This window comes from Piliocolobus tephrosceles, chromosome 13, assembly GCF_002776525.5.
Source record: "Piliocolobus tephrosceles isolate RC106 chromosome 13, ASM277652v3, whole genome shotgun sequence".
Classification (NCBI taxonomy): domain Eukaryota; kingdom Metazoa; phylum Chordata; class Mammalia; order Primates; family Cercopithecidae; genus Piliocolobus; species Piliocolobus tephrosceles.
Genome location: NC_045446.1, coordinates 17,411,155 through 17,433,124, shown reverse-complemented (window position 1 = coordinate 17,433,124; position 21,970 = coordinate 17,411,155). Strand labels below are relative to the sequence as shown.

The 21,970-nt window shown below is 48.7% G+C and overlaps 2 protein-coding genes across 42 annotated transcripts in view; both read left to right on the top strand.

Moving 5' to 3' along the window:
* NR1H3 (nuclear receptor subfamily 1 group H member 3) overlaps nt 1-8,567 on the top strand; it is a 24,756-nt gene extending 16,189 nt beyond the window's left edge. For all 5 annotated transcript variants that reach the window (XM_023215678.1, XM_023215675.1, XM_023215676.1 and 2 more), the window contains 6 exons: nt 740-948; nt 1,046-1,225; nt 1,418-1,517; nt 7,649-7,762; nt 7,984-8,078; nt 8,273-8,567. In XM_023215678.1, the coding sequence (XP_023071446.1) occupies nt 740-948; nt 1,046-1,225; nt 1,418-1,517; nt 7,649-7,762; nt 7,984-8,078; nt 8,273-8,419 (845 nt within the window). In that variant the 3' untranslated portion in view covers nt 8,420-8,567. The remainder of the gene's footprint in view (nt 1-739; nt 949-1,045; nt 1,226-1,417; nt 1,518-7,648; nt 7,763-7,983; nt 8,079-8,272) is intronic.
* An 809-nt stretch (nt 8,568-9,376) lies between these two features.
* Nucleotides 9,377-21,970, top strand: part of MADD (MAP kinase activating death domain) — a 63,487-nt gene continuing 50,893 nt past the window's right edge. For 24 of the 37 annotated variants that reach the window (XR_003309389.2, XM_031933955.1, XM_031933945.1 and 21 more), the window contains exons 1-8: nt 9,735-9,947; nt 13,526-13,675; nt 14,257-14,853; nt 15,891-16,194; nt 16,724-16,855; nt 18,166-18,279; nt 19,005-19,085; nt 21,288-21,466. Coding sequence is in view for 36 of the 37 variants with exons in the window: in XM_031933955.1 (XP_031789815.1) it covers nt 13,614-13,675; nt 14,257-14,853; nt 15,891-16,194; nt 16,724-16,855; nt 18,166-18,279; nt 19,005-19,085; nt 21,288-21,466 (1,469 nt within the window). In the remaining variant the exon portion in view is untranslated. Of the gene's footprint in view, nt 9,616-9,734; nt 9,948-13,525; nt 13,676-14,256; nt 14,854-15,890; nt 16,195-16,723; nt 16,856-18,165; nt 18,280-19,004; nt 19,086-21,287; nt 21,467-21,970 lie in introns of those variants that run through there. The other 13 variants (XM_031933947.1, XM_023215668.3, XM_031933944.1 and 10 more) reach the window with 4 other exon arrangements.

The following is a 21,970-nucleotide window of genomic DNA, read 5'->3' as shown; positions in this document are numbered from 1 at the left end:
AAACCCCGTCTCTACTAAAAATACAAAAAAATTAGCCAAGCATGGTAACAGGCGCCTGTGGCCCCAGCTACTCGGGAGGCTGAGGCAGGAGATTGGCGTCAACCTGCGAGGTGGAGCTTATAGTGAGCCGATATTGTGCCTCTGGACTCCAGCCTGGTCGACAGAACGAGACTCCGTCCCGAAAAAATAAATAAATAAAGTGTCCAGAGCCTCCAAGCTGTCTGGGGTTTCTTACAAGCATGGACAGGGACGGGACCAAGCCACCAGGCCCACATGCTCAAACCACAGTGGCTGGCCTTGGGAATTAACGAGTAGTCTTGACCGGGCGTGGTGGCTCATGCCTGTAATCCCAGCACTTTGGGAGGCTGAAGCCGGCGGATCACCTGAGGTCAGAAGTCTGACACCTGCCTGGCCAATGTAGTGAAACCCCGTCTCTACTAAAAATACAAAAATTAGCCGGATGTGGTGGTGAGCGCCTGTAATCCCAGCTACTCAGGAGGGTGAGGCAGGAGAATCACTTGAACCTGGGAGGCGGACGTTGCAGTGAGCTGCGATCGGGCCACTGCACTCCTGACTGGACGAATGTGAGACTCTGTTTCAAAAAAAAAAACAAAAAAAAAACTTCTTGCATTTACCTAGTGCTGTCTGTTTTTCTGGAGCCCCAAATCGCCCCCTTTGCCTCATCTTTGCTTCCTGTCTCCCCATCTGCTCCCCTCCTCATATTTGGTCCTGTCCTTAGGTGTCCTGTCAGAAGAACAGATCCGTCTGAAGAAACTGAAGCGGCAAGAGGAGGAACAGGCTCATGCCGTATCCCTGCCCCCCAGGGCTTCCTCACCCCCTCAAATCCTGCCTCAGCTCAGCCCGGAGCAACTGGGCATGATCGAGAAGCTGGTCGCTGCCCAGCAACAGTGTAACCGGCGCTCCTTTTCTGACCGGCTTCGAGTCACGGTACTTGACACACCTGGGGAGAGGCGGCTGCACCCAGATCACCAGTGGGCTTCTTGATGTCCGACTCAAAGCGCTTTGCCTTTTCCCTCCTGGGTAGCCTTGGCCCATGGCACCAGATCCCCATAGCCGGGAGGCCCGTCAGCAGCGCTTTGCCCACTTCACTGAGCTGGCCATCGTCTCTGTGCAGGAGATAGTTGACTTTGCTAAACAGCTACCCGGCTTCCTGCAGCTCAGCCGGGAGGACCAGATTGCCCTGCTGAAGACCTCTGCGATCGAGGTGGCTGGAGAAGGGCAAGGGATGAAGGGAGAAGCAGAATGGGATTATCTGTGGGAGGGGCCTCCAGACACAGAGCTGGGAGAACCAAATCTGCTGGGAAGCAGGGATGAGGGAAATCGGCCTCCCTGGAAGGGGCTATGCTCCAAGACCAACCTTCCTAGTCCCTGTTTGAGGTCTGCTGCTTGTGTGCAGGTGATGCTTCTGGAGACATCTCGGAGGTACAACCCTGGGAGTGAGAGTATCACCTTCCTCAAGGATTTCAGTTATAACCGGGAAGACTTTGCCAAAGCAGGTGAGAACTGAGATCACACAGGGATTGGGGCTGGATGGACAAATGCTTCTTTTTTTATTTTTTATTTTTAAAAATTGAGGGCCAGGTGCGGTGGCTCATGCCTGTAATCCCAGCACTTTGGGAGGCCGAGGTGGGCAGATCACAGGGTCAGTAGATCAAGACCATCCTGGCTAACACGGTGAAACCCTATCTCTACTAAAAATACAAAAAATTAGTCAGGCATGGTGGCACGTGCCTGTAGTCTCAGCTACTCGGGAGACTGAGGCAGAATTGCTTGAATCCGGGAGGCGGAGGTTACAGTGAGCCGAGATCGCACCATTGCACTCCAGCCTGGGTGACCAAAAAAAAAATTGAGATGAAGTCTCACTATGTTGCCCAGGCTGGTCCTAAACTCCTGGCCTCAAGTGATCCGCCTGCCTTGGACTCCCAAAGTGCTGGTATTACAGGCATGAGCCACCCACCATGCCTGGCCAAGGACTGTTTCTTGTTTCTTTTTTTTTTTTTTTTTAAGACAGAGTTTGCTCTGTCGCCCAAGCAGGAGTGCAGTGGCGTGATCTTGGCTCACTACAACTTCCGCCTCCTAGGTTCAAGCAATTCTCCTGCCTTCAAGCAATTCTCCTGCCTCAGCTTCTTGAGTAGCTGGGATGAGGTACACCAACACACCCAGCTAATTTTTGTATTTTTAGTAGAGACAGGGTTTTACCATGTTGACCAGGCTGGTCTTGAACTCCTGACCTTAAGTGATCCACACACCTCAGCCTCCCAAAATGCTGGGATTACAGGCGTGAGCAACTGAACCTGGCCAGGACTGGTTCTTTTTGTCATAGGCCCATAGTGACTACAGAGCCACAGGCCCAACGTTTGAGTGACTGGTAAGGGAAGGCTCCCTTTATTTTTTGAAGATGGAAAATTGGAATGCTGATAGGCTTCTCTCAGCTGCTCCAGATAGACCCCTGTCCTCTGTTGCTTTAGGTCAGTGGTTTTCAAACTGTATTCCAAGGAACCTGAGAGATATATGGAATGGCACCTTGGAGGAGAAACAGGGAGGCACAGGAAGTGAACTAATCTTCCTCACATGTGCTCTTTGGGGATCATGGGGGCTGATTTCCCCTACTCTTTTTTTTTTTTTTTTTTTTTTTTTGAGATAAGTTCTTGCTCTGTCACGCAGGCTAAAGTGCAGTGACGTGAACGTGGCTCACTGCAGTCTCAACCACCTGGGCTCCAGTAATTCTCCTGCCTCAGCCCCCCAAGTAGGTGGGACTACAGGCATGCATCACCATGCCAGGCTAATTTTTATATTTTTTTGTAGAGACTGAGTTTCGCCATGTTGCCCAGGCTGGTCTCGAAATGGTCTCGAACTCCTGAGCTCAAAGGATCCACTCACCTCGGCCTCCCAAAGTGCTGGGATTACAGGTGTGCGCCACCACACCCAGCCTCCCCTACTCTTTTTTTTTTTTGAGATGGAGTCTCACTCTGTTGCCAAGCTGGAGTGCAGTGGCACGATCTTGGCTCACTGCAACTTCCACCTCCCGGGTTCAAGCGATTCCCCTGCCTCAGCCTCCCGAGTAGCTGGAACTACAGGCGTGTGCCACTACGCTCAGCTAACTTTTGTATTTTTAGTAGAGACAGGGTTTCACTGTGTTGCCCAGGCTGGTCTTGAACTCCTGAGCTCAGGCAATCCACCCGCCTCGGCCTCCCAAAGTCCTGGGATTACAGCCATGAGCCACCACACCAGGCCCCTCCCCTACTCTTTTTCAATTACACTTTCTGATGAACTGGAACCATGGCATGGCAAACATGCCCAGAGGGGATGTACAGTAAGGGCGAATGTTTCCATCCCCATCCTATATCTGAAGTATTTTCTCCAAAAATTAGTTCATACTGTGGCTCTCTATCTGATTCTCGCTTGGGAGCTACGCAGAAGGGGTTTCTTGATATTCAACTATTGGTCATGTTTGTGTCATGAAAACTGGCCTGGGAAAGGACAGGAGGCTGAGGGACTTTTGGAGGGACTGGAATTGAGCTTCAGCAGGAAACCAAGTAGCTTAACAACTGGATGAGTGGGGCTCTAAAATATGGCTGATGCCCTGACTCCATTCTCAGGGCTGGTAGATCTGTGGCCAGGCCAGTCATCAAGCCTTCCCTGGTTTCTGACAACTCAGGTCAGCTCGCGTGCCTCTTGCTCTCCCAACACAGGCCCACCCAGTGAGCTTTCTAGGAAGGCCACCCTTCACTGTAGGGCATAATAGGGCTATGTTGGCACCTTTTGCCTTCTATAGTGCCCGGTGTGCTGCCCGGATGTGTTGGCACCTAATGGGGTGATTTAATGACTTTACCCAGCTTTAAAGCCCAGCCCTGCCCCCTCTTCCAAACCATTTTTCCTCGATGGTTATTATCTCAGACCTTCTTAACCATGGCTCTCCCCTCCTTCAGAATATCCTCCTTGTGGAACCCTGCCCAGTTCTAAGATCTCTGTGTTAGTTTGGCACTCATAGACCCGTGCTGTCTGAATCTGCACCTATTTGTAGATTTATTTATTTACTTATTTTATTTTATTTATTATTTTTGAGACGGAGTTTCACTCTTGTTGCCCAGGCTGGAGTGCAATTGGCACAATCTTGGCTCACCGCAACCTCTGCCTCCCAAGTTCAAGCGATTCTCCTGCCTCAGCCTCCGGAGTAGCTGGGATTACAGGCATGTGCCACCACACCTGGCTAATTCTGTATTTTTAGTAGAGATGAGGTTTCTCCATGTTGATCAGGCTGGTCTCAAACTCCCGACCTCAGGTGATCTGCTCGCCTCAGCCTCCCAAAGTGCTGGGATTACAGGTGTGAGCCACCACGCCTGGCCCTTATGGATTTATTTATACAAGCAGTTTTGAAGTAATCATGCTTGCCTTTCATTTTTCATTTCATGAGTGAGGTCTTGGGGAGAAGGAACTGGAGCTCTGTTTGTCACGTCTCCTCCCCTCTCTATCCACTACTATTTACTGCATGCAGTAGATGACTGGTGACACAGACTGAGCACATTTGAGGTGTTCATTCCGCGGGCATCAGCAGACCCTCACAGGTGCATTAGCCAACTATAGAACCTCCTCTTAATTTGTGTATAAAGGGGGCTGTTTGCCATACTTTGGGGCTCAAAACCTCACCAAGAAATGCTTTAGAAAATGGGGCTTGCCGCCAGGCATGGTGGCTCACACCTGAAATCCCAGCACTTGGGAGGCCGAGGCAGGTGGTTCACCTGAGGTCAGGAGTTCGAGACCAGCCTGGCTGACATGGCGAAATCCCATCTCTACTGAAAATACAAAAATTAGCTAGGCGTGGTGGTGCACCCATCCCAGCTACCCAGGAGGCTAAGGCAGGAGAATCGCTTGAACTCAGGAGGCTGAGGTTGCAGTGAGCCGAGATCGTGCCACTGAACTCCAGCCTGGGTGACAGAGCAAGAGTCTGTCTCAAAGAAAAGAAAAAAGAAAAAGAAAATGGGGCCTGCCCATTAAATGGACTAACACACAACACTTGATAAACATCAGGGTGAAAGTACAGGAAGTGACTCACCAAGAAGCCTTGAATGGAAAAGTGTAGCAGATGGTTGCTAAAAGAAATCTGACAAAGCCTGGGGAACTGTGTAGGGTGCAGAGACTTTGACAATGTGTATGAGAGACATATTCTCTAGGTATCATGACTTTAACTCATGGTTTGTTGCATTTTAGTCTTCTCAGCAGGAAGACTGTTTCCATGAAAAACTGATTATTTATTGGCCAGGCATGGTGGCTTATGCCTGTAATCCCAGTACTTTGGGAGGCCGAGGCAGGCAGATCATGAGGTCAAGAGATCGAGACCATCCTGGCCAACATGATGAAACCCTGTCTGTACTAAAAATACAAAAATTAGCTGGGCGTGGTGATGTGCGCCTGTATTCCCAGCTACTCAAGAGGCTGAGTCAGGAGAATCGCTTGAACCCGGGAGGCAGAGTTTACAGTGAGCCGATATTATGCTACCGCACTCCAGCCTGGTGACAGAGTAAGACTCTATCTCAAAAAAAAAAAAGAAAGAAAAAAAAAAAATATATATATTTATTTATTTTACAAGCACTTATGTGGTAGTTACCATATATGCCACATATTTATGAGATAGGTACTATTATTATTCCCATTTTACAGGTGGGAAAACCAAAGCCCAGAGAGGTTACGTAACTTACACAAGGTCACACTGCCTTGTAAGTGGTAGAGCCAGGACTCAATCCCAGGCAGTCTGGCACCAGAATCCACATCCTCACCCATATTGCAATATTCCCTCTAGGGTGTGATACATGAAATGTATCTCTAGTGTTCAAGTAAGTAAGGCCAATGCCAGTGAAAAACAATTCTTTTTTTTCCTTTAAAACAGGGTCTCACTCTGTCGCCCAGGCTGAATGCAGTGGTGTGATCAATCACGGCTCAATGCAGCCTCGACCTTCTGGGCTCAAGTGATCCTTCTTGAGTAGCTGGGATTACAGGTGTGAGCCACTGTGCCCTGCTGAAAAAGGACTCTTTTATTTTTTTATTTTTTTTGAGCCAGAGTCTTCTGTTGCCCAGGCTGGAGTGCAAGTAGCACGATCTCAGCTCACTGTAAGCTCCGCCTCCCAGGTTCAAGCAATTCTGCTGCTCAGCCTCCCATGTAGCTGGGACTACAGGTGCGCCACCACGCCTAGTTAATTTTTGTATTTTTAGTAGAGATGGAGTTTCACTGTGTTGCCCAGGCTGGTCTCGAACTCCTGAGTTCAGGCAATCTGTCTGCCTCGGCCTCCTGAAGTGCTGGGATTACAGGGATAAGCCATCACATCCGGCTCTTTTTCTTTTTCTTTTCTTTCTTTCTTTTTTTTTTTTTTTTGAGATGGAGTTTCACTCTGTCACCCAGGCTGGAGTGCAGTGGCGTGATCTTGGCTCACTGCAACCTCCACCTCCCAGATTCAAGCAATTCTTCTGCCTCAGCCTCCTAAGTAGCTGGAATTACAGGCGTGCACTACGCCCAGCTAATTTTTGTATTTTCAGTGGAGACGGGGTTTTGCCATGTCAGCCAGGCTGGTCTCGAACTCCTGACCTCAGGTGATCCGTCTGCCTCAGCCTCCCAAAGTGCTGGGATAAAAGGTGTGAACCGCCGTGCCCTGCTGAAAAGGATTCTTTATAAACAAAAATAAGAGTTGCTTCTATTTCTAGAAACGTGGAGCCCTCAAGAATTTTAATAACAGAATTGGTGGGGAGTGGTGTCTAATATCTGTAATCCCAGCACTTTGGGAGGGCAAGGTGGGTGGATTGCTTGAGTCCAGGAGTTTGAGACCAGCCTGGGCAACATGGTGAAATCCTGTCACAACAAAAAATATAAGAATTAGCTAGGTGTGGTGGTATGCACCGGTAGTCCCAGCTACTAGGGAGGCTGAAGTGGGAGGATTGCTTGCACCTGGGAGGTCAAGGCTGCAGTGAGCTGTGATCGTGCCACTGCACTCCAGTCTGGGTGACCAAACAAGACCCTGTCTCAAAGAAAAAAAACAAGAATACCAGAATTATTATCATTTAATTCAGCACCTCCTGTGTGCCAGACACAGCACTAAGTGCTCTGCATACTTTGTCACTGAACCATCCCAACAATTTTCTGAAATGGGTTTAGATATGATTCTCATTTCACAGTTGAGGCTTAGAGGGGTTAAGACATTTGCTCAAGGTTACACAGCAAAGCCCTGTAGCCTTTTTTTTTTTTTTGGACGGAGTCTCCCTCTGTCACCCAGGCTGGAGTGCAGTAGTGCGATCTCGGCTCACTGCAACCTCCACCTCGCAGGTTCAAGTGATTCTCCTGCCTCAGCCCCCCAAGTAGCTGGGATTACAGGCGCCTGCCACCACGTCCAGCTAGTTTTTGTGTTTTTAGTAGAGATGGGGTTTCGCCATGTTGGCCAGGCTCTTCTCGAACTCCTGAACTCGGGTGATCCGCCCGCCTCAGCCTCCCAAAGTGTTGGGATTACAGGTGTGAGCCACCGTGCCCAGCCCCGGTAAACTTCTTAGTGAGTTCCCAGTAGTTCCCTAAGGTTAGGCGCTGGAGGAGAGAAGGAAGTTCCTGCTGCTCCTGCTGCATGTGTCAGCCTCCCTTCTTCCTCCCTAGGGCTGCAAGTGGAATTCATCAACCCCATCTTCGAGTTCTCCAGGGCCATGAATGAGCTGCAACTCAATGATGCTGAGTTTGCTTTGCTCATTGCCATCAGCATCTTCTCTGCAGGTGTGGAGGAGGGGCAATGGGAAACAGCAAGAGACTTGCACCAAGGAGGGCTGCAGGCCCCACAGGAATCAGGGGGTGGCTTGGGAGGGTGGAGGCATTTGCTGTGTTATTTTGGGATGAGAGAGCTTGGCTGGAGTATGTCTCTATATTTTGGTTGCAATTTGGGGTATGGAACTGGACCCTGGCCAGACCTGCTCCTCAACTCTCTTGGTGACCTATAGACCGGCCCAATGTGCAGGACCAGCTCCAGGTAGAGAGGCTGCAGCACACATATGTGGAAGCCCTGCATGCCTATGTCTCCATCCACCATCCCCACGTGAGTGTCCCCATGGTGCCCCTTTTCCTCCTTCCCACACACAGGCCCATTCCCTGATATACCTACTCTCCCTTCAAGAATTTCTCTCTGACTGCATGGTGTGCAGACAATTCACCTCTCCCACAACTCCCCTACCCTTGCCTCGCTTCCCTGCAGACAAGCAAAAGCTGTTCTTGTCTCTCTCCTTTCCCCAGGACCGACTGATGTTCCCACGGATGCTAATGAAACTGGTGAGCCTCCGGACCCTGAGCAGCGTCCACTCAGAGCAAGTGTTTGCACTGCGTCTGCAGGACAAAAAGCTCCCACCGCTGCTCTCTGAGATCTGGGATGTGCACGAATGACTGTTCTTTCCTCATATTTTGTTTTCTGGGCTGGATGGCTAAGGCCCGGTGGCTGCCTCCTAGAAGTGGAACAGACTGAGAAGGGCAAACATTCCTGGGAGCTGGGCAAGGAGATCCACCCGTGGCATTAAAAGAGAGTCAAAGGGTTGGGAGTTTTGTGGCTACTGAGCAGTGGGGCGCCCGCTAACGCTGTGCTGTGTCTGAAGACCACACTGATCCCACAAACGGATGGGCCTGGGGGCCACTTTGCACAAGGTTCTCCAGCGCCCTGCCCATCCTGCCTCCACCACTTCCTGTTTTTCCCACAGGGCCCCAAGAAAAATTCTCCACTGTCACTCTGTGGTATGGCCATAAATGTCTCAGCGCCGCCTCACTGATAGGTCTGGTACTGTTTGAACAGGAAGATCAAAATGAATACAAAATGAGAGAAACCAATGTCTGTATTGGGGGTGGGGACACGGTAGTAGAGGAGGAAGCCTGCGATCTTTAGGATCCGCCTCCAGGCTCAGAGGAGGGAGGGTCACAAATGACAGGCTTGGCCGTGAGAGGGGGCCTCTTACTAACCCCCACTGCGCCATATGGGTAAATGGAATGCTGAGGCTTAGGCGCCTCCTTCCCCTGCTGGGATCCAGGTAGGATCCGGTTGCCTTTCTGCGGGGAAGGAGGAAGTGTTGGATTTCAGCGCTAAGGCCTGGGCAGTGCACCTCACGTGCGTGTGTAGCATGCCGTAGTTTTTTCTTTGGCATCTGAAAAAGGCACAACCTGAAAGACCCAGAACCCAGTTTCGGCCCCCAGGTCCTTTGGGACAGGAACAGAAGAGCCGTGTGGCCGCGGGGAGGCTGTCCTGCGGCGGGGCCGGCCTCGCGGACGCACGGGACTCCATCTCCCAGCGGGCGCCGCGGCGCTGTCACGCCCCCCTCTCCGCGCGCGCCCGGAGGAGGTAACGGCGGCCGCGCGCCCCATGCGCCCCCGCTGCCCAGGATTGGTAGGCTCCACCGCGCGGCAGCAGGTTTCCCTGCTCCGGCTCCGAGCACCGCCAAAGCGCGTGAGGTGGGGGAGCAGGGGGATGGGGAGCCTGTCAGAAAGTCTCAGGGGCCGATTATCTTGGGAAGTGACTTTCAGAGGAATCCACATGTCGTCAAATGGGCGCTATGACCCCGTCGGGTTAAAGTTTCTCTGAGTAACCCAAACAGAAGGTACTGCTGTGTGTCCTCCCCTTTGCACGCGACGGCGCTGGGTCGGCCTGGCGCGCTCTACCCCGCCCATGGGCGCTAGACTAGGTGTGTGCGCAGCCGCTGTCTCCGGAGGTCGGCCCCGCCCCGCGGCGCTTGGCTCGGCGAGCCCAGGCCCCCCGGTCTGAATGGTACGGCCCCGGCCTCCCCCACCGCACCCCGCGCGAGTGGTGCGCGGCCCCCAGTGCAGACGCGGAACTGGCGCCCGTTCGGAGCGGCGCTGCGCTGGGGAGCGACTGACGCCCCGCTGCCGGGGACGTCGGTCCGGGCCTGGCCAGTCCCCCAGAGCTTGGGAGGTAGGAGAGTCTGGGCCGGTGGGGGTTTTGGGCGAGCGTATGGGGACTCCGAGTGAGAGACGGGCTCTGAGAGGACACCGTGGCTCTTTGAGGAAGGGGTCTATGAGGAGGCCCTGGGGGAGTGTGAAAGGGCGTGGGGCGGGGCCGGGGATGGGGGCGCCCCGGGCCGAGGAAGGGGCTCGGGCTACTGGGCTTGGTTCCTGCGGGGCGGGCGGCGCGGGTTCGGGTTCGGGTTTGGGTTCGGGGCGGGGGCGGAGGAGAACTGTCCAGCAGGTGAGGGGGCGGGCAGAGCTGGGCAGCCCTGGGGCCCGAGCCCGCACAGCGCTTGGCGGGTGTGCTTGTGCGTGTGCGTGCGTGCGCCTTATTTTTGGCTGGAATTTGGAGAACCACGTTTGGTTCTCAAGAATTTTTTTTTTTTTAATTTGATGTTTCAAAATTGACTTGCTAGAGAGTGAGAACACTATTTCATCTTTCTGCACTCTCCTCCCTATCCTCGTGTGTCTATCTTCTTCCACCTTTCCCTGCCCTTCCCTCTACCCCAACCCTGCCAGCTGCCAGCCTCTTTGCTCCAGTTCTTCCGCACGCTGGACCAGTCCGTGCTGATGAGCTTGCAAGGTCACTGCCTGGGGAGGTAGAGGAGTGGAGGAGAGCCTCTTGTTGTGCTCGCGTCAGCAGAGATGTCATATTGCTCTCTGTTTCCTGTGGTTTTACTGTGAGATCCTGTCCAAAATGAGGGACGAATCCAAAGGGTTGGTTAGCATGGCCATTTCTGCTGAAAAGGCACAGATAACTTAAAAGTTTGTGAATCCTAATTCTACCTCTGGGTGGAGCTGATGGTGATGTCGGACTTCAGCAGATAGATATGCATTTTGAGCTTGATGCTTTTGGAATACATGAAGACAGGAACCAGAGGCTCTACGTTAGTAAATATGGTTGAGGCTAGAGGCAAGAGTTGGAGCCTCGCTGGTTGTGAAGACAGAGTGTGAGTTGTGGGTGATGTTAGAGGATTTAGTCTTTAGAGGAGTTAAAGATGTTAATCTTTGTGGGGAGGGGAGAGAGGAGAGAATGAGAAGAAAAATCTTAGTTATCTCTGCAGTCTGAATAACTGAAGTCAGTGGCTGCTGATCAAATGTGAATTCTGGCTAAAAATCGTGTCCTACCCATAGCTAGAATAATAACAAGATCTCAGGGTCCTTGTGGCTCTGGAAGGAAATGATTGTGAGTGACTTGAGTTTCATCAGATATTTCTCAGTGGATAGGGACTGAGATCCCTCCAAGGCTAGAGGGGCCTGATGCATACTCAGTAGGAGGTGCTTCAGGCTTGATCTTTGAGATTTTGACTGGAGAGTACTCCTGGTTTTCAATGTAACCATAGATTGCAAGGTGTAGCCTAGAGCTCTGGTTCTATAAATTTTGTTTTACTTTGAGATACTTTGGCTTTCACTGTAGTCATTTCTACACTATTCTTTTTTTTCGAATCCCATGACAGATTAACTACATAATTCTTTGTTAGAACAAATCATGGTTTTTACTCATATCCCATTTCATTTCTCTGTTTCTCTCCCCATTGCATTCTGCTCAGGAGGAGCTGAGTGCAGCTCTGTTATGGTGCCCCACCTCCTGTAGTTTGCTCATGACTCTGTTGCAATTGGGAGAACCAAAGGGACCGTTTGGGTTTGTTAAGCAGTGGTGATACCTAGAAATGAAGATATGGCATGCTCGGGAACCTGGTGGTGTAGAGATATCAGTATCAAAAGCCAGAATTAGGACGAAGTACAAACTACAGACAGAGGAGGGAGAAGATAACCTAATTCTTAGCAGGTACCGTCAGTGGAATAAGTGTCTCTAGGTTCAAGGAGAGTGAATTGTTATGGGCCTTGGCCGACTCTGGAGTAGCAGCTGCTAACACTGTGCGGTCACCAAGCAGGGGAGGGGCTGTGGCTCTGCTATAAATAGTGCTGGGAGCCAGAGTCGCTATGGAGATAAAACTGAATCCTATTACCTGCAGGTCCTCTATTGGGAGCAACGGAAAGGAGAAAGCAGTATTTTGAGGATTTGAGAGGTGTTGCGAATAGGTCTTGTTTATTATTAGGTAGGGGAGAAAAAAGAACTTCTACTCATTACCTAAACCAAATAGGGCCTTAAGCATCCAGGGAGTGTGTATGTCTGTATATATGGGAGTGCCCACAGCAGCAGGTGAGGGAGTAGGGTGTGTGTGTGTATGTATGTATATGATATTGGGTTTCTCTCTGTGCATTGAACAAGGTCTTAGACCGCATGTAGAGCACAGAGGTAGAATCCTGGAACACTAGAAATATGAGAAAAAAACTGCTATTCATAGAAGAAATAGCCCTACTAGAAATAACTATGCAGCGGGGTGAAACGTTTTATTTAGAGAAGTGCATAGAAACTTAAAAGGAAATAAATTACAATTAAGACCATGAAAGCTTTTCCTAATTTTAGAACATAGTTTAGAAATTTCTCTGAGCACCTCTCCCTCTCCCTGTCCTTGCAGAATTCCTAGTATTTCTGCCTCTGATTCATAGCCTCTGTAATGTATAGTAGGACAAGGACTCATCTGTGTGTATTGTATTGCTGATTCTGAGCCTGAGATCAGAATAGAGGGGAGATTATGATTCAGCACCAAGGGCAGAGCTAGTAGCAGTGGCCTCTGGGCTCCTTTCTTGCCTGAAGCGCGGAGAAAAGTGGTGCAGTGGAGGCAACTGGGGCATGGACGTTTTCATTTGAGATCACATGAGGTAGAATAGCCAACTGTTATTGTCTGAGCATGATTAACTAGACAGTCTATGTGGTAGTTTCACATCAAGCTGAATGCAGATTGTTGAAAAAGAATAATTACGTTTCCATCTAGACCTAGAAGTGCAGATTAGTGCTAGTTGAGGAGTCTGGTTTGATCCTGATCCACCCTGGAGGGGTCCTGAGAGTGACTTCAATTTTTGTTACAATGACTAAGTCCAGATTAGACGGCCTAGGTCTGTTTTTCAGAAACAGAGCCCCAGGTGTTAAGCTGGAAATGAAGTCATTGGTAGGGATAGGTAGGTGAACCATTATTTATCTATTTCTTCTTTTTTTTTCTTGAGATGGAGTCTCACTCTGTGGCCCAGGCTCAAGTGCAGTGGCGTGATCTCGGCTCACTGCAGCCTCCGCCTCCCAGGGTCAAGCGATTCTCGTGCCTCAGACTCCTAAGTAACTGGGATTACAGACGTATGCCACCACCTCTGGCTGTTTTTTTTTTTTTTTTTTGTATTTTTAGTAGAGATGGGGTTTTGCCATGTTGGCCGACTGGTCTGGAACTCCTGACCTCAGGTGATCCGCCTCAGCCTCCCAGAGTTCTGGGATTACAGGTGTGAGCCACTGTGCCCTGCCTATCTATTTTTTAACATTTTATTCTGTGAGCTCATAAACCTAGACACAAGGCTAGGCAAGTGTCAAGTTCTCCTATCATTAGTATGAAAGTGGAAGACCTTCTGACCTCTGCCCCTGGCCGGGAAGAAGTTGAGAGGGATGAGTCCCTTAGGCACAGCAGTGGATCTTATCAGTACTTTTTTTCCTATTAGACTTCGGTTTTCAGAATTCCTCCCGGGAATGCTGACTCCTTGCTTGGTGCCCTGATGCTTCTCTGAGATGAACTGATGAATTGGAACCATGGTGCAAAAGAAGAAGTTCTGTCCTCGGTTACTTGACTATCTAGTGATCGTAGGGGCCAGGTAACCAAGAAGAGATGGACTTTTGTCTTAACATCTGGGATAGCCATAAAACCTGCAGTTGTTCCCCTCTCCAGTTTCCACGTTGCTTTGCATAGCTCATTTTCCCCTGTTATTTTACCCTGATGGGAGCGTTGAAGCCAATAGGGAAACAACAAAGTCAGGTGGATTGAAAGCAAAACCCTGCTCTTAACTAACATCTTTGTGATGTTGAGCAAATACACTCTTTATATCTCAGTTTTCTTATTTTGTAAAAGGAAAAGTACTTTAAAAGCTCCTCCTCTGTGTATGCTTTTTTGGTAATTTATTAGCTAATTCACTTTAAAAGATGTTAATCATCTTCAGGTGCCAGTGATAATTTTATTGTCAAAATCTCTTGTTTCAGAATAGGTGCCTTCATGACAGTGCAGACTTCACTTAGGCTACCAGCTCCATATGGCAGGCAGCACCCATATTTTCCAAGGTGTTACAGTCAGATTACTTTATCCAAAATAGCATCTTGAGCTTTATTCATCGACAGTGGTTAAAATGTGATAGCCCATTCCATCCCTTCAGGCTGCTGAATTTGTCTTTATGTTCTTCAGGCACCCGAGCAGTGACAGCGTGGCCCAGACCCCTGAACTGCTACGACGATACCCCTTAGAGGATCACGCTGAGTTTCCTCTGCCCCCAGACGTCGTGTTCTTCTGCCAGCCCGAGGGCTGCCTGAGCGTGCGGCAGCGGCGCATGAGCCTCCGGGATGATACCTCTTTTGTCTTCACCCTCACTGACAAGGACACTGGAGTCACGCGATACGGCATCTGTGTTAACTTCTACCGCTCCTTCCAGAAGCGAATCCCTAAGGAGAAGGGGGAAGTGGGGGCAGGATCCCATGGGAAGGAAGGAACCCGCGCCACCTGTGCCTCAGAAGAGGGTGGCACCGAGAGCTCAGAGAGTGGCTCATCCCTGCAGCCTCCCAGTGCCGACTCTACCCCTGATGTGAACCAGTCTCCTCGGGGCAAACGCCGGGCCAAGGCAGGGAGCCGCTCCCGCAACAGTACTCTCACGTCCCTGTGCGTGCTCAGTCACTACCCTTTTTTCTCCACCTTCCGAGAGTGTCTGTATACCCTCAAGCGCCTGGTGGACTGCTGTAGTGAGCGCCTGCTGGGCAAGAAACTGGGCATCCCTCGAGGCGTACAAAGGTATGGTTTGCTGCTGCTGCCCAATGGGAGCATTTTAGAGATTCCATGTAATTGGTCTTTGAGGGGCATAGGAAATTTCCTCTGCAGCTCAAGGTCCTTCAGACCTATCTAAGCATATTTAGAGTAAATATTTTTTCTTTTGGAGACCGAGTCTCACTCTGTTCCCCAGGCTGGAGTGCAGTGGCGCGATCTCAGCTCACTGCAACCCCTGCCTCCTAGGTTCAAGTGATCCTTCTGCCTCAGCCTCCCGAATAGCTGGGATTACAGGTGTGTGTCACCACACCCAGCTAATTTTGGTACTTTTAGTAGAGTCAGGGTTTCACCATGTTGGCCAGGCTGGTCTCAAACTCCTGACCTCAGGTGGTCCATCCACCTTGGCCTCCCGAAGTGCTGGGATTATAAGCATGAGCACCATACCCAACCAAGAGTTAATTTCTCTTTTTTTTTTTTTGAAACGGAGTCTCGCTCTGTTGCCCAGACTGGAGCGCAGTGGCAGGATCTCAGCTCACTGCAAGCTCTGCCTCCTGGGTTCACGCCATTCTCCTGCCTCAGCCTCCCGAGTAGCTGGGACTACAGGTGCCCGCCACCTCGCCCAGCTAGTTTTTTGTGTTTTTTAGTAGAGACGGGTTTCACCATGCTAGCCAAGATGGTCGCGATCTCCTGACCTCGTGATCCGCCCGCCTCAGCCTCCCAAAGTGCTGGGATAACAGGCTTGAGCCGCCGCACCCGGCTGAGTTAATCTTTACTAAGCAAAAGACTCTGCAGAGTTAAACCTCCTTCCAAAATTGTGTTTGGAGTAATGCTGTAATTTGATGTTTAATGGTAGTTAGGACAATAAGTCTTACCCAGTATATATTTTTACATTTGCTCTTGCTGTTGTATATATCTTCTGGTCCTATCTGAGCTCAGAGACTGGGCTTTCCTAATGATGCTCCTTTTCCCTTTGTCATCGTTCGAGCCTCTGTGGTGATACTGGGTTGCAGTGGGGTATCAGCTCCTGATGCTAATGTGTCTGGTTCCTGCTGTCTGCTTCTCAGGGACACCATGTGGCGGATCTTTACGGGATCACTGCTGGTGGAGGAGAAGTCAAGTGCCCTTCTGCATGACCTTCGAGAGATTGAGGCGTGGATCTATCGATTGCTGCGCTCCCCAGTACCCGTCTCTGGGCAGAAGCGAGTAGACATCGAGGTCCTACCCCAAGAGCTCCAGCCAGCTCTGACCTTTGCTCTTCCAGACCCATCTCGATTCACCCTAGTGGATTTCCCACTGCACCTTCCCTTGGAACTTCTAGGTGTGGATGCCTGTCTCCAGGTGCTAACCTGCATTCTGTTAGAGCATAAGGTGAGAGGCCAGCTTCCTAGACCTTTCTAAGGGAGGAACTCTTAAATATGCCAGTGGCCAGATCATGAGCTCTTGGAGGACAGGGACTACATATTTTTCATCTTTTTGTGCTCAGGAGGTAACATGATGCCTGGTATACAGCAGGTATTCCGTAGATGTGGGTTGAATTAAGATACTGGTATCATGTGGGATATATTCAGAGGGTTTACCATTCATTAGGGCTTATCCTTAATTGTACTGACCTAATTCTTTGGAAATATCGGTAGTTCTGTTTCAGTGAGTAGTCCTGGAATGGGCAGTACAAGAACTAGGAAGGTAAGGGAGTGATTTGCATATCTCAGGTGAGGGAGGATCACCATTCTGCCTGAATTGGGAGGTGGCAGGCATGGTGGGGCAGAGGCCAGTGCGAAAGACAAAGCTGGAGCTGTAGGCATGGTGAATTGGAAACCAAGTTGTAATGTTGGAAGCTGTTTTCTTGTAAACCTTATTTTATGTTTTGGAGAGATTCTTACTGGATGGCTCATGACAGGTGGTGCTACAGTCCCGAGACTACAATGCACTCTCCATGTCTGTGATGGCATTCGTGGCAATGATCTATCCACTGGAGTATATGTTTCCTGTCATCCCGCTGCTTCCCACCTGCATGGCATCAGCAGAGCAGGTGAGTCTCAAGGCGTCTTCGGCTTTGTCACCTCTGTCTTCCTGAAGGAGGAGGCCTAATGCTCAAAGAAGTTGTAAGTGAGTGCTGGTCCTCAATCCTTTGTCATAACTTATTTGTCTGCAAAATCTGACTGATTTGAACTGATCTGGTAGCAAAGCTTATGCTATTTGTAGTTTTTATTTGTCACAACAAATGTTAAAGACTGTAGGCTACTGGCTCCACTGCCGCGGGTGTTACGTAATGCAGTAGTTCCTCCTTATCTGTGGAGGGTATGTTCCAAGGCCCCAGTGGATGTCTCAAACCACAGATGGTTCCAAATTCTGTAGATATTTTGTTTTTTTCTATAGATACATACCAATGATATAGTTTAATTTATGAATTAGGCACAGGAAGAGGTTAACAATTTCTCTTTGGGCATATATTTGGTGTTTTTTGGAGACAGAGTCTCCCTCTGTCCCCCAGGCTGGAGTGCAGTGGCACAGTCTTGGCTCACTGGAGCCTTCACCTCCCGGGTTCAAGTGATTCTCCTGCTTCAGCCTCCCTAGTAGCTGGGATTATAGGCACAGCCACCGTGCCCGGCTAGTTTTTTGTATTTTTAGTAGAGACAAGGTTTCACCATGTTGGCCAGGCTGGTCTTGAACTCTTGACCTCAGGTGATCCACCTGCCTTAGCCTCCCAAAGTGCTGGGATTACAAGCATAAGCCACCACGCCTGACCTCTTTGGACATATATTTGGCTTCTCTTTGGCATATCCCAATTGCCAGCATCAGTACCCTTGTGCTTTGGGGCCATTATTAAGTAAAATAAAGGTTACTTGAACAGAAACGCTGAGATTGTGCGACAGTTGACCTGATAACTGAGATGGCTACAGGTGAGTAGTGTATACAGCATGGATATGCTGGACACAGGGATGATTCATGTCTGAGTGGGACAGAGCGGGACAGCATGAGATTTCATCATGCTTCTCAGAACTATTGTCCTGGACTTCAGATATGATCAAGCTGCAGTTTAAAATTTATGAATTGTTTATTTCTGGAATTTTCCTTTTAATATTTCAGACTGCAGTTTACCTCAGGTAACTGGAATCACAGAAAGTGAAACTGTGGATAAGGAATACTACTGTATACAAAACAATGTACCATGTAACTTTTCAAAGAATCTGAAAAATTCTGAATTTTCAAATGCATCTGGCCTCAAGGGTTTTGTAAGAGGGATTGTTTCTGCATTTCCTTATCTAGAAGAATCCAGGCTTGATAAGTGCTCGTGATAGGTTTTGTCTTTGTTTTTCACCTTCTGTATCATTTCCACAGCTGCTGTTGGCTCCAACTCCGTACATCATCGGGGTTCCTGCCAGCTTCTTCCTCTACAAACTGGACTTCAAAATGCCTGATGATGTATGGCTAGTGGATCTGGACAGCAACAGGGTGAGGTTCTTCGCTGAGGCATTGTAGAGTCTGGAGGAGGATTGCATTCTAGATCCAGTCCTGGGATATCTGTTTTTCTAGATTCCTTTCAGGAACGTTCTAAGTTGTTGGATAATTTCTATTGTGAGACTTACTGAAATTTTTTTTTTAAATGCTCCTTTTACCTTATTGGCCAAATAAGCCCTTGGTTAGGTCTCAGAGAATTTTAGGATTTATTTTTGCCAGAATTAAGTGGTGCCCCCACCATATCCTCCAAGAGCAGTCAGACAATTGTGATCTGAAGACCGTTACATGTGGTATAGATCATCTCTTAATGGTTTCCCTGGAGTATAGTTTCCAGTAAGAAACTGTCTTTCAATGCAGGCTTAATGAATTATTTGACCATTTTGCAATGTGAGTATATTCAAACTTTGGTGGGAAGCCCTTATGTGTGTTCATTGTAAAACTTTAAAAAAATAAAAATAAGCGTAAATGAAATAAGTGAAAAGCAAAACCGTAATCTTTTTATTTAGAGATAATAACCAATAGCATTAAGTTATATTTCCTTTCAGATGCATATGTATATCATATGTGTGTGTGTACATATCTTATTGTGCAGTTATATAACGTGTTCATTTATATAATAATATTGTATATACATCCTCTTATTTTTATTTACCCTGTGTAAGAGAAATTCCTGAGCAATAAACTCTAAAGTCACGTCTTTTATCATTTCTCTGGTGCAGGTGATTGCCCCCACCAATGCAGAAGTGCTGCCTATTCTGCCAGAACCAGAGTCACTAGAGCTGAAAAAGCATTTAAAGCAGGTACGTGAAGAATGAAGGAAAGAGAGGGGAGTAATAGATGCTGTGGGGTTCCTGTAGGAAGACAGCTGTTCTCAGAGCCAGTTTCCTATCAAACTTCAAATGGAGTAGTTTTCTTCACCCTGGATGGGCTTAAGAAAAGGGATATCCCATTTCTGGGTGGCAGAGTGAATCTCAGTGTTTTTGATTCCAACTCATTTTATGCCTTACTATCTTCTAATGCTTATTATACCGTATAAAATAGCCCTTCACTCTCTGTTTCTTGTATGTGTGCCACTCTCTATGGCCTCAGAACATTTTCGGGGGTCTTTTTTTTTTTTTTTGAGACAGAGACTTGCTCTGTCACCCAGGCTGGAGTGCAGTGGCGCAATCTCAGTGCACTGCAAGCTCCGTCTCCTGGGTTCATGACGTTCTCCTGCCTCAGCCTCCCCAGCAGCTGGGACTACAGGTGCACGCCACCACGCCCAGCTAATTTTTTTGTATTTTTAGTAGAGATGGGGTTTCGCCGTGTTAGCCAGTGCGCGGCACCACGCCCAGCTAATTTTTTTGTATTTTTAGTAGAGATAGGGTTTCACCGTGTTAGCCAGGATGGTCTCAATCTCCTGATCCACCCGCTTCATCTTCCCAAAGTGCTGGGATTACAGGCATGAGCCACCGTGCCCTGCCGATTTTCTCAGTCTTGTTAGGTGGAAGTTAGTAGTGTGGACCATCTGTCTGCTTTTATATCATCTTCTAGAATTGATCCTGAGGTTCCTTTCTTCAAAAATTCCTTTCTTTGGCCGGGCATGTTGCCTCATGCCTGTAATCCCAGCACTTTGGGAAGCCGAGGTGGGTGGATCACAAGGTCAGGAGTTTGAGACCAGCCTGGCCAATATGGTGAAACTCTCTCTCTACTAAAAATGCAAAAATTAGCCGGACGTGGTGGCGGGCGCCCGTAGTGCAGCTGCTCGGGAGGCTGCGGCAGGAGAATTACTTGAACCCAGGAGGCAGAGGTTGCAGTGAGCCAAGATTGTGCCACGGCACTCCTGCCTGGGCCACAGAGTGAGACTGTCTCAAACAAACAAATTCCTTTCTTTGAATAATTCATCACATCCATTTTTTATTGATTTATTTTCTTCCTCTGCATGCTGAACACAGTACCTGAAGGTAACACATGACAAAGCTTGATTCCCTTCCCCTGCCTTATGTCTTGTGTAGGAACACCAGTAGATAGCACTGTGTTTGTTTTTAGGACTCCCTGCTCTCATTCGAAGGGCCTTTAGAAATCTTTTTCTGTGTTATCTGAAGTACTTAGTAGTACCTCTAGATGCTATGTTTGGGTTTAAATGGGTCGTTTTGTATCATCCCTCTCACCTCAGTTGCTTCATCACTGCTGATATAATATAATACCTTGTTACTGCAGAGTCTAGTGGGAATTTTAAGTCCTGACCCCATGATCCACCCGTCTCGGCCTCCCAAAGTACTGGGATTACAGACGTGAGCCACCGCGCCCAGCCAAGAATTCTATTTTAAATGTTTGTAGGAGCTAAGATCCTTGGACTCATTGATCCTGTGTTCTAACTCCTGCGATTTAAAGTGTGGTTTATGGACCAGCAACATTAGCATCACTTGGGCTTGTTAAAGTGCAGGATCACTCCAGGCATATTGAATCAGGATCTGCGTTTTAACAACCTCCCCCAGTGATTTCTTTCCTCACTCACATTTGAGAAGCACTGCTGCTCTCGACCAGTGGTCTTCACCCTGCCCCACTGAGCCTCTGAGGGGCCGATTTAGCTTGAGATCCCTGAGCATGTGAGGCTCTGCTTCCTGTGTCCTTCAGAGCAGCTATGTTTTCAAATTTCCATTCTGTATAGTTTCACATAGATTCCAATTTTAAAAATCATGTAATGACTACAATAATTTTGCAAACGGCTGTCCTGGACTTCAGATAAGATCAAGTTGCCTTGAGCTAGGTTGTCTTCAGATGAAGAGCTACATATTTCAGACTGTTTTCTAAAGGCTAGAGTATTGGGATTTTTGTTTCAAAGATGAAAGGTCTGAAATGGGTTGACCATGATTTGCAAATTAGCACTGTTCTTTGTTGCAGAACTTTTTGACCAGAGAATACGAGGTAGAACACTTTAGGAAGGCTCTTTCCTTGGAGTTGAGATTGGCTAGCTGCCCAGGAACGTACCTTGTATAATGGATTTTCTTGTTGTTCCACAGGCCTTGGCCAGCATGAGCCTCAACACCCAGCCCATCCTCAATCTGGAGAAATTTCATGAGGGCCAGGAGATCCCCCTTCTCTTGGGAAGGCCTTCTAATGACCTGCAGTCCACACCCTCCACTGAATTCAACCCACTTATCTATGGCAACGATGTGGATTCTGTGGATGTTGCAACCAGGTAAGACAAAGCCGACTTTATAATCACAAGTTCTTAAATTGATCTCTTTGCTCTGTAAGTGACCTTAGGGCAGACTATTTCCCTGAACCAGGGTTTCTGTTTTTTTTTGAGATGGAGTCTCACTCTTGTTGGAGTACAATGGCACAATCTCAGCTCACTGCAACTTCCACCTCCCGGGTTCAAGTGATTCTCCTGCCTCAGCTTCCTAAGGGACTGGGATTACAGGCACCTGCCACCACGCCTGGCTAATTTTTATACTTTTAGTAGAGACAGTGTTTCACCATGTTGGCCAGGCTGGTCTCGAACTCCTGACCTCAGGTGATCCACCCACCTCGGCCTCCCAAAGTGCTGGGATTACAGTCGTGCGCCACCGCACCCAGCCCAGGGTTTCTTTATACATAAAATATGTGCCATATTTGGTTGTTATTTTCCACCTTGGTAAAAGCAAAGTGAAGAAATAGTAAACCACATGCTCAGGATGAAGAGGGGGCTGATGATTCTTTT